Source organism: Mytilus galloprovincialis, chromosome 1 (genome assembly GCF_965363235.1).
Source record: "Mytilus galloprovincialis chromosome 1, xbMytGall1.hap1.1, whole genome shotgun sequence".
NCBI lineage: Eukaryota > Metazoa > Mollusca > Bivalvia > Mytilida > Mytilidae > Mytilus > Mytilus galloprovincialis.
This window is the reverse complement of record NC_134838.1, coordinates 49,370,480-49,388,689: the sequence shown is the minus strand read 5'-3', so window position 1 is coordinate 49,388,689 and position 18,210 is coordinate 49,370,480. Positions and strand designations below refer to the sequence as shown.

The 18,210-nt window shown below is 32.7% G+C and overlaps 1 protein-coding gene across 1 annotated transcript; it reads right to left on the bottom strand.

The window, feature by feature from the left end:
• Window positions 1-7,285: 7,285 nt before the first annotated feature.
• LOC143077051 (uncharacterized) lies at window positions 7,286-17,211 on the bottom strand. The gene is made up of 4 exons (XM_076252941.1): window positions 16,915-17,211; window positions 13,619-14,733; window positions 12,319-12,425; window positions 7,286-10,735 (listed from the first exon to the last, which is right to left on the bottom strand). Exons 1-4 carry the CDS (start codon window positions 17,022-17,024, stop codon window positions 9,758-9,760), a joined length of 2,310 nt encoding a protein of 769 aa, XP_076109056.1. The 5' UTR covers window positions 17,025-17,211; the 3' UTR covers window positions 7,286-9,757.
• Between the last annotated feature and the right edge of the window lie 999 nt (window positions 17,212-18,210).

The following is an 18,210-nucleotide window of genomic DNA, read 5'->3' as shown; positions in this document are numbered from 1 at the left end:
AAGTATACAGATCTTTACATGAATATACCTAAGAATTGTATAAAGTTGTAAGCAATAATCATAAATTGTTATTGAGATACGGCGCGACATAAGACCTTCCCCCCCCCCCCCCCCATTTTTACCAAAAAACATAAAAATAAAATTTTGAATCAAAACCAAAAAGTATATAGATCTTTAGATCAATAAAACTAAGAAATATGTTAAGTTTTAAGCAATAATCATAAATGGCTTTTGAGATACGGTGCGACATGTGAAAAATTACACCCCTGTTTTAGTTACAAAGTCCCGTAACTCAAACAGTTTTAATCTTATTGAAAAAGTATACAGATCTTTTTATTATCATAAAAAACAACTATGTTAAGTTTCATGAAATTTGGATGAGTCGTTCTCAAGTTACGATGCGACATGTTTACGTCAGACAGACAGATGGACAAACGGACAGACGGACATTTGTATACCATAATACGTCCAGTCAAAAGTTTGCATTTGACGGGCGTATAAAAACAAACACAGAACTGCCATAACATTACATTCAATATTTGAACCTGCATTTATTTTGTTGATATTTTGATACCTTGCCTAGCTAGATGCTTTTTGTAATAATATACATGTACTTGGGTTTTTTTCTTGGTTCCGTGAAACTACTATAAATGCACAATGTTTACCGGTACCAAGTAGAATATAACGATCTTCTGATGAGACTTTCTTTGTAGTGTTGTTTATATCCTTCCAGATCACCTAGTTACATTTCAGGTTGTGAGTGCGATTTTTTGTTTTGAACAACTTTTATTTAATAGTCCAATTGAGTATGGAAATGGGAAATGTGTCAAAAAGAAAACAATCAGACCAAAGAACAAACAACAGCCGAAGGCCACTTATGGGTCTTCAATGCAGCGAGAAACTCCCGCACCCGGAGTCGTGTTTCAGTTGGCCCTAAACAATACTGTATAGGGATTGTTTTACTTGAACATTTGTATTGTCCTATTTTCTTATATACTTATAGGTCGATTTTTTGTTGCCTTTTATATAGATACTCTAGGGGTAGCCCTTGATCTAAGTCGCAAAATTCTTTAATTAGTGTTCACTTTTATTTCAAATACAACAGATCTATCTGATAGGACAACTGAGTTGAAGTTGAAGATTGTTGTTTGCATCTACCGCAATGGAGGGGTGAGGGGTAAGCAATTCCGTTCGAATAGCGGGTTAATTGACAAGTTCATTGATGTGGAAAGTGTGTGTTCACAGTTTCGGTATGCAAGTTATCTTATGTTGTTCCTCGTAAAGATAATGCTACAACTCTTTGAGTGGTCCATAGGTGGCCTGTTGCAAGGCAAAATTTCTGTCCCTATCCAATGTACCCTTATTTTCCAGTGGCAGTCCAAATTTCCCCGACCATCATCCCAGATGGCCTTTGTTGTGACAATATCTACCTATTGTATTTATTGTGAACTTGTTCTCCTCCTGAATATGCATGACATATTTGCCACTGGACATTAAGCAACCAAAAATCAATCAATAAATCGTAAAGATAAACATTAACATAACAGTACTATCGATGTGTCCCTGGTCCCTCTCTAAAAACTGGTCTAACACTAGGTTCACAACTAGTAAATTTCTGTGTATCAGCTTACTACTATTGGTCGGGATTAATTGTATTGTCGGACTATTGGTGTGTCGGATCAATGGTGCGTCGGACCAATGGGGTGTCGGACCAATGGGGTGTCGGACTAGCGGGGTGTCGGACCAATGGGGTGTCGGACTAGCGGGGTGTCGGACCAATGGGGTGTCGGACTAACGGGGTGTCGGAACATCGGGGCTGCCCCGTTTTTTAATACCACGGTCTAGATTAGAGTTCTTTAGATTAAACACATCTGAAAAACAACAAAAAAATAATTCTGGCCACACAAAAACTCCAACAATGAGATCACAAGGACATTTGAGATTTTGTTGTTTCAAATGAGACGGAGGTGGCTTGGTCATGTTATACACAAAACATCTGAAGACATGACCAACGTAGCCCTTAGTTTAACACCATGGCCAGAAGGAAAAAGAGGATGATAAAAAAACCAGAGACCATCTATAGAAAACGAAAGGAAAGAAAATATGTGCCATAAGGCATTTATAACAAGGACTAAATAAGTAAGTTATACTATTGTTCCAGGTTAGGAGAGGATTGGGTGCCTTAAAACTAGGGATGTCAAAAGATTTGAAATTTAATACTAGGGTACTCGAGTACTCGTAACAGCTGACTTGTGAGTACTCGGATGAATCTTAAACGTCTTTTGAAAAGTTTAGAATTTAGGTGGGATGTAGTGTTTTTGTTATTACCTTTCATAAACATATTAATGAAAGACAAACGTACTACAAACATAGCTTGCTCCTCTGTTTTTTGTATCAATTAAACAATGAATTACAGACCAGTTTCTACAAATAAATTATCCTAATTATATAATAACAGCAATTATTGTCTGTGTATGTGTTCACATTCCAATAAAAACAAAATTATGTGCATATATAAAGTCCAAAAGTAGGCAATATATGTATCATCTGTTCCTGCATGAGGAGTTGGTTTTTGGTAATACGACTTGTCCATTAATTTGTCAACAACAATATTGGAGTTCAAATTACTTGTGCTTTTTTTTCATGTTGATCAGTTTTACTTTTTCTGTGTTTTGTTTATTTGCTCTATCGTTTGTCTTATTTTTTTTTTTTTTTTTAGCCATGACTTTTGGGTTTGAATGACTCTCATACTTTTGCCTATCTCTTAAATTAAACAATTATTGTTAAGTTTCATAAACAGAGTAATTAAATTAATTTAAATGTACATCTCATACCAATCATGTTTACAAAGAAGTCTTGATTAACAAACAAAGGTAACTTTTTATGAGTTAATTATTGATCCATAAATTTTTAGAGTGTTGATCTGTGTACAAACACCGTTAAAATGTCTCTAATTAGTTGTGTAGGGTTCACCGCAGGTGACTGGTCACTTTGATTATGTTCTTGTTTAGAAATATGATCTGGTCAACAATTTCAGACGAAAGACTGTTTGACTTTCTATATTTTGTTACAAGTAGTGCACATGAAAACATTCCCTCGGAAGGAAAGGACGTTGCTGGTGCAACATCTACTATAACAACTAGATGTGTCAAAGCGACACAAATGGCCTCGTCCCAAAAAGTTGAAAATCTGCAATTTGAATAACACATGTGGACACAAACATGATAGTAGTCTAACATATCTAAAGTCAGCACAAAATCTGGAGTCGTATAGAAAAAAAGTCTGTATAAATGTGATTTTCAACAATTTATCAAAGTCCAAAGCCCATAATTTTGGCAAAAATTAGTGAAGCGGAACAAATTTAAACTTGATCTGTAACTCATCATTGTTAACTCACATACCAAAAATCAGCCCAATATCTGAAGGCATTTAGAAAAAAAGTTTGTATAACTGTGATTTTCAACAATTTATCTAAGTCCAAAGCCCGTAATTTCGACAAAAATTAGCGGAGCGGAAGGAAACTTAAATTTGATCTGTAACACATTATGGTTAACTCACATACCAAAAATCAGCCCAATATTTGAAGGGGTTTAGAAAAAAATTAATATAAATGTGATTTTCAACAATTTATCAAAGTCCAAAGCCCTTAATTTAGACAAAAATTAGCGGAGCGGAACGAAACTTAAACTTAATCTGTAACACATCATGGTTAACTCACATACCAAAAATCAGCCCAATATCTGAAGGCGTTTAGAAAAACTCTGTATAATGGTTTGTTGCGGAATGACGGAGTGGGGGAATTTCGGAATTACGGAATAACGGAATTTCGGACAAGGCTTAAACTATATGGCACCAACAACTTCGTTGCAGGGTCATAAAAAGTATCCTTATGATAAACATATATATGTTGTTAATTGATTTTATTTAGTATTACAAAAGGGATATATTTTAACAGAATTTAAGTAAGAGGATATGTGAAGAGAACTGTCCAGTGGCGGATCCAGAAATTTTCATAAGTGGGGGCCCACTGACTGACCTAAGAGGGGGCCCGCTCCAGTCACGCTTCAGTGATTCCCTATATAAGCAACCAAATTTTTTCCCAAAAAGGGGGGCCCGGGCCCCCCCCCTAAATCCGCCTCTGCTGTCTCAAAATGTCCGAGTACTAAAACTGTACTCAAGTACTTGGCCTTCCAAGCGAGTTTCCAAGTACTCGAGTACTTGTTGACCTCCCTACTTAAAACATGTTTAACCCAGACACATTCTAAATGTGCCTGCCCAAGTCAGGTGCCTGTAATTTTGGTGGATTTGTTTTTTGTTGTATACCATATTAATTTTTAGGTCCATAAATTACGCGGTTTTCTAATTAGATATTCATTTATGATTTAAGGGTCTTTATACTTGACTTTGGGGTATGGGCTTTGCTCATTGTTAAATTACACTCTGTGACCTATAGCTGATCATTACTTCTATGTCGTTTTGTCTCTGGTCACTGGTGGAGAATTGTCTCATTGGCAATCATACCACACCTCCTTATTTCATATATATGCAAAATATTCAAAGTCAATGAACAATGGAAATTAGAAATGCCAATGCTTTTGAAACTGCAACCGCATACCAATTACCACTGACTTATCATTTAACTTTGCCCTTTAAACAAACCTTAACGTTTTAACTTGAGCCTGAAATTCAGTGGTTGTTGTTTTTGTTTCCTTGTTTTGTTCATAAATCAAGCCATTAATAGTTTTTATACGACCGCAAAAATTTTAATTTTTCGTCGTATATTGCGATCACGTTGGCGTCGTCATCGTCTTGCGTCGTCCGAATACTTTTAGTTTTCACACTAACTTTAGTGAAAGTGAATAGAAATCGATAAAATTTTGACACAAGGTTTATGACCACAAAAGGAAGGTTGGGATTGATTTTGGGAGTTTTGGTCCCAACATTTTAGGAATTAGGGGCCAAAAAGGGCCCAAATAAGCATTTTCTTGGTTTTCGCACTATAACTTTAGTTTAAGTGAATAGAAATCTATGAAATTTTGACACAAGGTTTATGACCAAAAAAGGAAGGTTGGGATTGAATTTGGGAGTTTTGGTTCCAACAAGCATTTTCTTGGTTTTCGCACTATAACTTTAGTTTAAGTGAATAGAAATCTATGAAATTTTGACACAAGGTTTATGACCAAAAAAAAAAGGTTGGGGTTGATTTTGGCAGTTTTGGTCCCAACATTTTAGGAATTAGGGGCCAAAAAGGGCCCAAATAAGCATTTTCTTGGTTTTCGCACTATAACTTTAGTTTAAGTGAATAGAAATCTATGAAATTTTGACACAAGGTTTATGACCAAAAAAGGAAGGTTGGGATTGAATTTGGGAGTTTTGGTTCCAACAAGCATTTTCTTGGTTTTCGCACTATAACTTTAGTTTAAGTGAATAGAAATCTATGAAATTTTGACACAAGGTTTATGACCAAAAAAGGAAGGTTGGGATTGAATTTGGGAGTTTTGGTTCCAACAGTTTAGGAATTAGGGGCCAAAAAAGGGCCCAAATAAGCATTATTCTTGGTTTTCGCACAATAACTTTAGTATATAAGTAAATAGAAATCAGTGAAATTTAAACACAAGGTTTATGACCACAAAAGAAAGGTTGGGATTGATTTTGGGAGTTGAGATCCCAACAGTTTAGGAATTAGAGGCCAAAAAGGGGCCCAAATAAGCATTATTCTTGGTTTTCGCACCATAACTTAAGTATAAGTAAATAGAAATCTATGAAATTTAAACACAAGGTTTATGACCATAAAAGGAAGGTTGGGTTTGATTTTGGGAGTTTTGGTCCCAACAGTTTAGGAATAAGGAGCCCAAAGGGTCCAAAATTGAACTTTGTTTGAATTCATCAAAAATTGAATAATTGGGGTTCTTTGATATGCTAAATCTAACTGTGTATGTAGATTCTTAATTTTTGGTCCCGTTTTCAAATTGGTCTACATTAAGGTCCAAAGGGTCCAAAATTAAACTTAGTTTGATTTTAACAAAATTGAATCCTTGGGGTTCTTTAATATGTTGAATCTAAAAATATACTTAGATTTTTGATTATTGGCCCAGTTTTCAAGTTGGTCCAAATCGGGGTCCAAAATTAAACTTTGTTTAATTTCATCAAAAATTGAATAATTGGGGTTCTTTGATATGCCAAATCTAACTGTGTATGTAGATTCTTAATTTTTGGTCCCGTTTTCAAATTGGTCTACATTAAAGTCCAAAGGGTCCAAAATTAAACTAAATTTGATTTTAACAAAAATTGAATTCTTGGGCTTTTTTGATATGCTGAATCTAAACATGTACTTAGATTTTTGTTTATGGGCCCAGTTTTCAAGTTGGTTCAAATCAGGATCCAAAATTATTATATTAAGTATTGTGCAATAGTAAGAAATTTTCAATTGCACAGTATTCAGCAAGAGCAAGAAATCTTCAATTGCACAGTATTGTGCAATAGCAAGAAATTTTCAATTGCTCAGTATTGCGCAATAGCAAGAAATCTTCAATTGCACAGTATTGTGCAATAGCAAATATTTTTAATTGCACAGTATTGCGCAATAGCCAGAAATATTGAATTGCACAATATTGTGCAATAGCAAGAAATTTTCAATTGATTGAAGTTATCTTTCTTTGTCCAGAATAGTAGTTGAGTCAACTTAAATCATTGTTTTATACAATATACAATGTATATTCACTTTTACTACCAACTGATAAATTAAAACAATCTTTACCATTCAGTGATAACAAGCACCTTTTGTTACATTTTAATATTTTATGATGTATTTAAATGAGTAGTTATTGTTGCAAACTCCATTAGAAATTTGAATTGAGACCAGTTTTGGAAAAAGGGAAAGGGGGATGTGAAAAAAAAATTGTGGGGGGGGGGGGGGGGAGGGGTTAAATTTTTCTCATTTCAGATTTCATAAATTAATTAATATTCAACAGCATAGTGAATTACTCAAAGGCAAAAAAAATATTTTAAGTTCATTAGACCACATTTATTCTGTGTCAGAAACCTATGCTGTGTCAACTATTTAATCACAATCCAAATTTAGAACTGTATCCAGCTTGAAAGCTGTGTCCATACTTGCCCCAATCATTCAGGGTTCAACCTCTGCGGTCGTATAAAGCTGCGCCCTGCAGAGCATCTGGTCTCATTTGAATTTCTAATTTTGTCGTTTCAGGGCCTTTTATTGATGAGAGTGGTTCACGTATATCTGGCCTGCTTTTTCACTCTTATACTTGGTATAAAAACAACATTTTAAAGTAAAATAATTTAATATAAGCATTTCATTCTTACATATTTTAATATTTTTCTTTGCCTTTTTGTGTATTTGTCATACAAATCATATTTGGTCTACATACAAAAGTATAAACAACATGTAAATATTAACATATGAAGTAATCTTGAACAGAATTTTATTCTATGCTTTTTAAATCATATCAAAATCCGACTTCACAGTTCAGTTGAGGACACACAGTCATGCTTACTACAGTGTATATTTTTGTTGTCACCATCATTGAATGGGTGCATATAGTAATACCAATATCTCCCCATTTACCCTTTTTTAATACAACAATAACCAGGTTTTTCTTAACTTTATGTCTGTGTGTGTAGCAATTGAACTAAAAGTGAATAAGAGCTGTTCCAGATTTAAAACCCAAAAGGTGAACACACTTGTTAGACCACAATCACCCATAATATAAAATTTTCATTTGAATTAAACTTCTCACAAAATTGTAGAGAAAATGCAACCACTCACAATTAATTAATTTGAGTGCCTCCCATTAACCCTATGCAAAACTTTAACCTTTTATGGATCAGCTTTGGACTGGAAAACTTTATGTCACACCCTACTTTTATAATATGCATAAAATATTCCTATAATCTCATTTAAGACCTACATTGCTTTTTATTCACAATTTTATGTAATCTGAAAGAAAATGTACATTTTGCAAACAAAAATAAATGCATTCTTCCCATATTAATCAGAAAAACAGAAAAAAAAACAAATCTAAACAATAATCTGTCATTGTCTGTCTGATAAATTAAAAATAAATATATGCAAATGATATGTGGTACTACATTTTTGTATTTTCATTTTACTGTAGATTACCAAAATCAGCTGACCAAAATAGAGTTCATTTCTATATCTATAGAAGATATTTTAGCTCAACATGGCGTTCATCCACTATGAAACATGCTGGAAAAGGGACTAGAGCATTGAATTTATAGCATATCAGTGACAAACAAGTAAAAATTATGACATTCTGCATTGAATTATGAAAAAATATGGGTATTTGAAGTTTCATGAGTTAGTTTAAATGGATAAATAATGCAAATATTAAAAAGCACTTCATAATAAAATTTGCAGTAATTCACAAGTTCAAAAAGCATCAGCTTGTGCTTCCTAATTGCTTCAAAAGTTTAATCCAAAATGTACATGTATGCAAATATGTTCTACAAGTCTAGAACACATTTTCACTCCTTTTCATTAAAATTAGAAGTTGTGCACATTTGTGTAATTATAGATACATGTGTGATAACTTGAGCTATTAAAGTTTGAGTTTGAGTTAAAAAAATTACAAGATTGCCTTTAATTTGATGAGTAAAAATTCTTGTATTAATTTTATTTTTGTGGGCCTATTAATTTTGTACTGATCATGATATTTAATACATTCTTGCACATGTTAATATGTCATTTCATTATTTGCATGATACAATAGTGTTTCTGATATAACATAATCAAAATACCAGTAATTATGAGATCTTTTGAGCATTTTCAAATTAAAATAAATTTTGGCAAATTTTTCATATGGTTTTTAGACCAACAAAAGTTGAGAGACTACATGCAAGATAAAACTTGGTTCTTGCTTTGATTGGCTTGATTTTTTACAACTGCATTTTTTTTTTAATTAGTCATATTTTAACTTCAAATAAAAGACCTCAAACAGTTTAAATTTTGCAAATACATGTACCTACATGACTGTATCATTCAGTTTTATGCAAAAATACTGAATTAGAAAAATTCATATTTTTTGGCCAAACAATGACTTTTAGTGTACCTTCTTTATATTTAAGAAAGACAATCTGTTCACATTGATCATTTAAGTACTATCTTTTAAGGAGCTAATTAAAAGTGTTTTCAATATTACGAATAACTTGATTTTTTCCTTTATCATTTATATTGCATGAAATCTCATTTTTTTTTAATTCAAATGAAATTCGAAAATATTGGTATTGAAAAAATAAAATGATTGATCTTACATTTCTAAATCTAACTCTTTTCTTTTAAATATAAAACTTAACTGAATGTTCTAAAATGTGTCAGTTTATAATCATTTATTAAAATTTTAAAACACTTTTTTTAAAAAACATGTTGCTTTCTTGGCCAATATCAATATGCTCTTAGAAAGATTAATGGCTAATTTCATAAAAAAAAATCCTTAAACATGTTAAATCAGTAATAATCCTGGCTTACAATCAATGTTACCAGTTATTGGTGAAGATCCACTGTTTTAAGTCGGTATAAAGAAATTCTAAAAAAAAATGTGTTATCCCTGATTGTAGATGTTATAATAATTCCCTCTACAGCTTTGTAAACAGTTTTATATAGAGCAAGCGAATTAATTAAATAAAGATTTACGTCTTCTCTAATTAGTTCTGACATTACTTTAAAACAAAATTTATATAACAATGTAACAACTATAAAACAATGAGCAATGAGATTTCAATTACTTTTACATTTCTTATAAAACAACAGATATGCATTCCTCATCACTTCTTGGGTCGTTAGTTCATAGTCCATGTTGACCTCTGTAACCATTTCATCGTCAAATTTATACCACTTGCTACTGTCTGGCTGTAAAGCATAACTAACATAATGCCCATAGTTTGTACTCTCACCTCCGTAGTGAACACAAACACCATACAGGTCATATTTGTAACAATTTTCTTCCTCTGATAAGTTTTCTTGATGTGTGACCGTGTCAAACATGATGGACGTCAAATCTAATGTCTTCAGAGGAATTTTGACCGGAGACAAAAGTTTCCTAGACTGTCCAGTCAACTGGTTGTACGAGAATCTCATTAGCTGTATGACTAGACATTCTGGTAACTGTCTCAACAAACATCTTCGTTGTATGCTACAAGTTCTGGACAAGACTCGTGATGGATTAACACTATTACCTATAGGAGTTGATGTTCTGAACACATTGTCTTGGTAACCACTGTCATTTAAATTTGCCATACCAGGGATAGGCGACATGACAGAATATGGAGATCCAACTGAAATAGCTGAATCTACACTTGTAAATTTTCTTTCCCTGAGGTTTGAAGGTGTCCGATGTAAGTTTTGATTACTTTGTTGAGATATTGGAGATTCTACTGTTTTGTATGGTGAATTATCTATCTCCTCTTGACCACTCAAATGCTCTATATTACAAAAGTTTGAAAAACAATCTAGGAGAACAACAAGACCTGACACATCTCTAGGCTCGGCTATTGTTACAGGTAATACATTGTATGTCTGAAGATTGACAGAGATTTTATTGTCTCTCAGATTATGAAATGCAGTTACTAATTGTCCAGTGAACAGATTATCTATCACTGAATCATTCTCCTGTTTATAGGACAACCACTCTAAATCAGATAAACGTTGGATAGGCTCTGCATACGTTTCATTCTGGAAACCGTTGGCTGCATTGATCTGTAATATATAGGATAGCATCCATCATTTCATAATTTTATGAAACACTGTCATGTTTGTTAAATACATTTTTTGTAGTTTATATTATTAATATTATTATCTTATTTGTATGCAGATTACGGAAATGGAAACTGTTTCACTTTTGATTTTCATCCAATCCAAGTGTTTGATTTAATATTCAATTCTGTGATGAGATTTTGCAGTATTTTCAAGTTTTTCTTTTTTATCATGTTGAGTTACTTAGTTACATTTTTGTATATTTAGATGTTGCTGTTTTCTATAATCTTTTGAAATTTGGATAGCATTATGTTTACATACATTGTACATGTAATCAATTCATGTCAATATTTTTTAGCATGATATATATTATACCAGTAATGAATCTTTTTCAAAAAATATAAATTTTAGACTTAAATTGTTCAATAAAATTGAGAATGGAAATGGGGAATGTGTCAAAGAGACAACAACCCGACCAAATAAAAAACAACAGCAGAGGGTCACCAACAGGTCTTCAATGTAGCGAGAAATTCCCGCACCCGGAGGCGTCCTTCAGCTGTCGCTTTCAATGTCGCTTTTATGAACCTTTCACAGCTTTTTTTTTATACAATTCATTGCTTGCTGTGTCAAACATTGTATATATATCCTATATAAAGTGTTCTTGCTTTTGGAATTGAGTTTTATAATTAATATTTACCTAATTGGCTGATGGAAGTTTGTTGACAAATTGCAAGCAGTAAATATTGCATGTATACACAAGATTATTATAAGTAAAGGTCATTTCAATATTCCTTTATTTAGCCTAAACAAACACATAGAATTATTTTTTTCTCATGCAAGCTAACATTCAGCTTTGTTTAATGTCAACATACCTTATAGACATATATTTTGACTCAGAAGCAAACAAGTCTTACTTCTTAATGCTAAATCCTAAGCAGAGTTGTTAAATACTTATTCTAAAGTTATGCTGTTACATCATTCCCAGGTCAGAAGAGGTTGAGCGCTCACAAACATGTTTAACCTGCCACATTCTTAACAAAATGTAAGTGCCTGTCCCAAGTCAGGAGCATGTAGTTCAGTGGTTGTCATATTTGTTATTTCGTAAATTGTTTTGTTATAAATAAGGATGTTAGTTTTCTCATTTGAATTGTTTCACATTTTTCATGTTGGGTGTTTTAGTATTGTTGCCTATAATTGCTTACATCCACTTCATTTGAACTTTAGTGGATAGTTGTCTCATTGGCAATCGCAATCACACCACATCCACTTCATTTGAACTTTGGTTGATAGTTGTCTCACAGGCAATCGCAATCACACCACATCCACTTCATTTGAACTTTGGTGGATAGTCTCATTGGTAATCACACATCCACTTCATTTGAACTTTGGTGGATAGTTGTCTCATTGGTTATCATACCACATCTCCTTATTTTTATATTGAATGTAATTGTCTGCCTTAGTTTAAGCTTGATTTGATAGTTTGTTATATGTTTACCTTTATAGTTTTTTTTTTATGACTTTTTGAATTGAATAAAAAAATGTCATGTCAGCAAAATACTGGTGTGCAGTCATGATTAATCTCTTACCTCTACCTGGCAAGCATTTTTGAGATCTTGAATTTTGGCAGGATTAAGATGTCCATATATAAATTTCAACATATTCAGACGAGGATTTTCAACAGTTACTTGGCCACCTGTGAATATAAATAATCATATGTTATCTCCAAATAGTTCACAATTTAAATCTATCTAAATTATTTGTCTGACTGTCATGCCAGGCATCTTTGAATCAAGATAGATAGGTAAAAAACAAATAGAAATATACATGTATCTGTACCCCCCCCCCCCCCTATAGCTATAGCATGTATAGTAGAAAATATTTGATAAGAAAAACCTGAAATAATGGCATACAGAGGTGTATTACAACTTAGTTAATGTTAACATCTTGTTGCTCATTTTGAAATTGCAATTTTTACAAAATAGCTGACAGGACCATGTAATATATCATAAATTTTCTATGTTCCTGCACTGTGCAAATAATAATATGCTAAAGAATTTCTTAATCTTTTAAATACTGCAAGTGCCCAATTTGAGAATATTTGTAAATTCTACCAGACTCTTTGCTACAATGAACTATATTTTCCTTACTATGGCCAATAATATGTACAATATATAGAATGTGCATGTCTAACAGGTAACTGTTCATTCAGTTTAACCACCATTATCCAATGTCTGAAGACTTCATGTATGCTTTATATACAAAATTGATTAAGAAGTACAGCGGCCAGTTTTGAAATGTAGAAAGGCATAGAAGACGTAAGAATTTTGAGCAGCTTGCTTTTCATTTAAAAATTTCAGAAACTTCCAATTCTGTTAACTTTTTGTTATGAATGAGGATTTTTTTTTAAAGTTTGGTTTATTTACCACTGATCAAAATGGATGATTTTCTTTATTACATGTATGTTTCAAAACTATGTAATCCTTCTTATACAATGAATGTCTGCAACTATAAACCATTATCTTCCTCTGAGCATTTCTGAATGTTTTAATTTTGTGGTCATATATTAAAGAATATTTTGCGGACGTCAGATCTTTGGTAATTTCTTGTGAATTATATATTTGTCTTTTTTAACAGTCATATACTTGTCATGCTTGTGGACAAAAAATGTAGTTTTGGCCCTTTCTATTGATAACAGTCATATGATGACCTTCAAAATGTTTAATGTCTCCAACTTTGTTTACATTTGTTGGTTGTTGTCATGTTAACAATTACCCTAAATCGAACATTACATAACTTTTCCTACTAAGTTGCTACATGTATACCTTATACTTGTAAATGTACAATGTAACCAATGCTTAAAATTTCAAACAATAAAAATGTTTGTACCTCTCCTGTTTTTATTCAGCAATGTATGCACCGTATCCATAAGCCACATGAAAAATTCTGCTGCGTCCTGCTGTACCTGCCTCTGTGAAGGTGCTGCCACTAAGCCACTGTTGAGTGTTGATGCTGCCTGTCTAAATGCCATGGGATCTAAGTTTGAAGTAGAGACATCTACCATACAACTGTTCATAATTTCTACTAGAGTATTGAGTAAAACAGATTCAGCTACGCTGCATTCTGCTTCTTTAGCTGTCTCTAAACTTAAATGTTTACACAGATTAGGTGTTCTAGCTATACATTGTAAAATACTATTCATAAAACACAAGTTCTGTCCTTCATTCCGTAAACCAGGTGGACCACTGTGATGCCCAGAGAATCCAAAGGTTGACATGAACTTGTTTCTTAATGAGCTGCTATAGTCTGGAGAATAGTTTGGTGTATATGGACGATCTATTTTGCGAATTGGTTGCCTTGTCAATTGACTTCCAAACCATGTTGATTTTGGAGGTGAATTTTTTTCATTAGTAACTATTGCAGTATTAATGTCATTATGCTGTACTTTGGGGGTACTAGCAGGCATGAAACTAAACTCAGGTTTCAAGGGTGTAGCATTATTTTGTTGCCTCTTAAAAACATTTGATAATTTTATTCTCGAAAGTGATGACAACATGCTTTTGCCAGTTGTGGCACTTTGTTTCTTATTAGTATTTTGATTTGACATTCCTTCAAAGTTGCTTTGAGTTTGACCTTGAGGAAATGAAAAGTTCACATTCTTTTGTTGAAATGGCCCAAATCTATTATTTCTCATTTCTTCATGGCGTATATTTGGTCTTGCATTCATCATGCCTCTCATTGGTGGTTCGTTACTTAATTGTTTTTGAAGTCGAGCCATGCTGTCCGAATGCTGCTGATATTCTTCCCATCTTGTCTGAGCAACACCCCACCAGTGACGTAAATCTGGATTAAATCGTAGCCATGGTAATTGGGTGTAAACAAATGTAACTATGGTGAGACCAATGAGAAAATAAGGTGTATGATCACATAGCTGGATGAGTACACAGGATATAAGCAATGCAGCAGACTCAAAAAGCCAAATTTTCTTCTTCTCCTCTGGTGATCTGGAAAACAAATCATCATTGCAAAATCATATTCAATAGTACATTTGTTATATAGTTATTATTAATGTCTACAAAGTTTTTCTATTGCACCTTCAAATAATAAAAGAGGGAAACTAAAATTCATGTTAAAGGATACTGTGATAATCAGACATTTGAATAATTACACATCTAATTTTTTCCATAAAAAGCACCAGTTCTAAACATGCTAAAATCATGCATTAACTAGTATATGTGAGAGGGCCGTAATGGGAGTACCTTCATGACGAATAACAGTAAAAATTCTTGCTAAATGACTTTTAATGGTAAATTTTGATGCATGACGATAAAATGTACTTCCTTTTTTGTTTGAAACAATAAATTTTTTTACTGGTTTTGAAGAATCACTTTAATTTTTTGAAAAATAACGGTAACAATACATGTAACAATTAGAAACCTCTGACAAATAAAGGATATTTTGACAAATCAGGGAAGTATTTTTACCAATTTGATGCTAATGGTAGCTGAAATGACTGTTTGAAGTCTGATGTTAAAGGGCATAATTCACAACTCTCATGTAAGGCCAAGGGAAAATTCACCACTGCAGTACTATTTATTATTGTATCTCTAATCCCGGATGACCCGGCCGCTTGAACTTTTGACGCATACAACAATCACTTTTCCATTGTGGTGTCAGATATTTTGTTTTATGACGTCAAAATTTTACGGGAACCTGTGTGATATCCAGTAATGATGGACAAATAGCGATAAGGTGTATTTAAAATATCCAGGTTTGTCGATAAGTCGTTTACATACATGTGTAAGGCTATTTTTTTCTAATTTTTTTCTGTAGACTTAGCTTTTATTATTGTTTCTAAGTAACTCAATGAACGATGCTGTCCCATACTAAACCTATTGACCTTGTTTGTTTACATTCAAATTCCAATGGCATCAAAATCACGTGATGTAAAATCGTTCTGCCTTATCAAATTGTTCTATGGTCAAATAGGTGATTTTTCAGTCTACAGCAATTACATTATTTGTTTGTGGGATATTGCTTTGAATAGTTTGCAATAATTTTGGGTTTTATTCAATGGGAAACCTCATTTTTTGCCATCCCTTTCGATATCAATGGAATTTTGTATGAATATTTACCTACAGTCATGATGGTGAGAATATCGATCTTTTTATAAATGAATTTTTTTTTCTATGAAAAGTAAATGTAAATTGTTTTTTATTAACCTACTCTATCATGTCTGTATTCCTGCACAAATTATAGCAAGGACATTGTATTTTCATATAGTTTTCCTTTCATTTTGGTTGGACTTTTTTCGCGGGAAAATAGTGAAAGACGTAAGGAGCTTGTCATTTTGAAATTCATAAAAAATTGATTTGCTTGTCCTGTATTGCCTGCCACAGATTGATGACGCTGAATGGAATGTACACAAAGCAATGGAGGCCGGAAGTGGGATTTTGTGAAGTTCTAGAATGTTTTTAGAATGTTTTTAGACATTCGGAAGTCGGTATTGAAACAGTCATTAGAAAATTGGCATATTTTAGCAATACTTGAGAATAACAATGAAAACTTAACTTTAGACATGTTTTTTTATTCAAAAAGAGTAGAAAAAACGTATTTTGCAATAATTTTCTACACTGGAAGTGGCATAGTGACGTCAATGCGTAGTTTCCCTGTGTGTTAAGTTCAAACACAAAACCGAACGAACTAACAAGATCTTCAATCTTTGTCGTGATGACAGGTAATCTCTCTTGTAAATTATCCTCACTTGTATTATCCAGATGACCGATTTTAGACTACGGTAGGATACATTAGTGGCATTACCGGCATTGTAACAATTGCAGATTAACACTTAGGCCAAATAAAAATATACATGTATGTGTGGTTCCAGTAACCAGCTGGTAAACCTACCTTTCGCCTCAAAAATGGCATACCCTGAAGATTTTATCGTCTTTTTTTTCATTAAGCAATGCTAAAGTCAGAATGTTGCTCCCATAGACTCATTGTAAAAAAAAAACCCATAAAATAAAAAAAAATTCCCTACCTACCTACCCTAACTTTTTTTTAGTTGTATTAAACTGGTACCACACATACTTTTTTATTTGGCCTTACAGAACCCTTGGACCTTTAAAATTGACACTGTCGGAAATGTTTAACTTGTGTAAAAATTCTAAATTTTATAAATTTACCTTAAATCACCTAGGAACCATTTCACAAACAAATCAACTATTATGAAAAAAATGCAATCCAGGAGAAATTTGAAGCATTGGGATAATGCCGATTGCAAAATCCACAGCATGGTGGCGTATATTTTTTGAATCAATCAATTCAATATGTCAGAGGAGCTTCATTTCTTTTTTGTTGTCAGTTCAAAATGCTTTATAGCCATCCTAAGCTATAAAACTCAATATAAACATTGAAAGTTCCCTCCGTTCCATTTTTGTTGAAAATATGGCGTCACTTCCCATGCGCAAGCGTATTACAAACTTAAATTCCTAGAATTTTGAGTGAAACGAAAGTACACGTAGATGTCGATACATGATATACGATAAGTAGTATATACATTCTGATATGACGTGCTTCTTTCGCTTTGTGAATAAACCCATGCTCTAAATCCAATAAAATTTGTTTGCACATGTGAATATTAGCTACTGCAGAATAATGAATTTTATCAAATTGAAATGCATTTAAAAATATGTTTCATTAACTAAAACACTTCCAAACTCTTAATGATGCACATGTAACTTGTTACTAATTCATTTATTATGACTGTATGATGTGTTATTTGACCTAGATACCACAACCGTTCATGCTGCCTGTACAAAACTCCTCCCGCTGAAAAATCAAATTCTTGGACGTGTGAACTGTTTTTCAGTTATATATTAATAAAAAAACATTGAAATAAAAAAAAAATATATATTTTGATTGAAAGTTTCATTACTTTTTTCCTTTATGTAAATAAACGACATGGACGTTTTTACCCAGGAATATAAATGACATGGTCATCATTTTCTAGGAAAATTGGTCTTAGGACATAGATTTTATAGAAAATTAATATTCAACTCTAAAACAATATTAAATAATAACATTTACATTTACCTTTTGAAAATTAAAAAAAGGAGTATCACGGAACGTTTTTTGCCTATGAAAACTTAGTGAATGACCTGACGTGTTTTTCTAGGAAAATTAGTTAGGGGACATAAATTTTATTAAAATATTTATACACACCCCTTTAGCACTATTCAAACATGTTTATAATGTAATTTCATTCTTGTGGGATGTAAGTTACTAATATCAGACTAAAAAAAATATAGTAAATTCTGTAACCGTCATGGAGGTGACATTTTGGTTTTGTTTTGTTGGTTAGTATATGATTTTTTTTTTTCACTTTCATTAAACAATTCTTTTCTCTAAGTGATTCTTTCTTATGTTGTACTGTTATACCACTGTCCCAGATAATGGGAGGGTTGGGATCCCGCTAACAT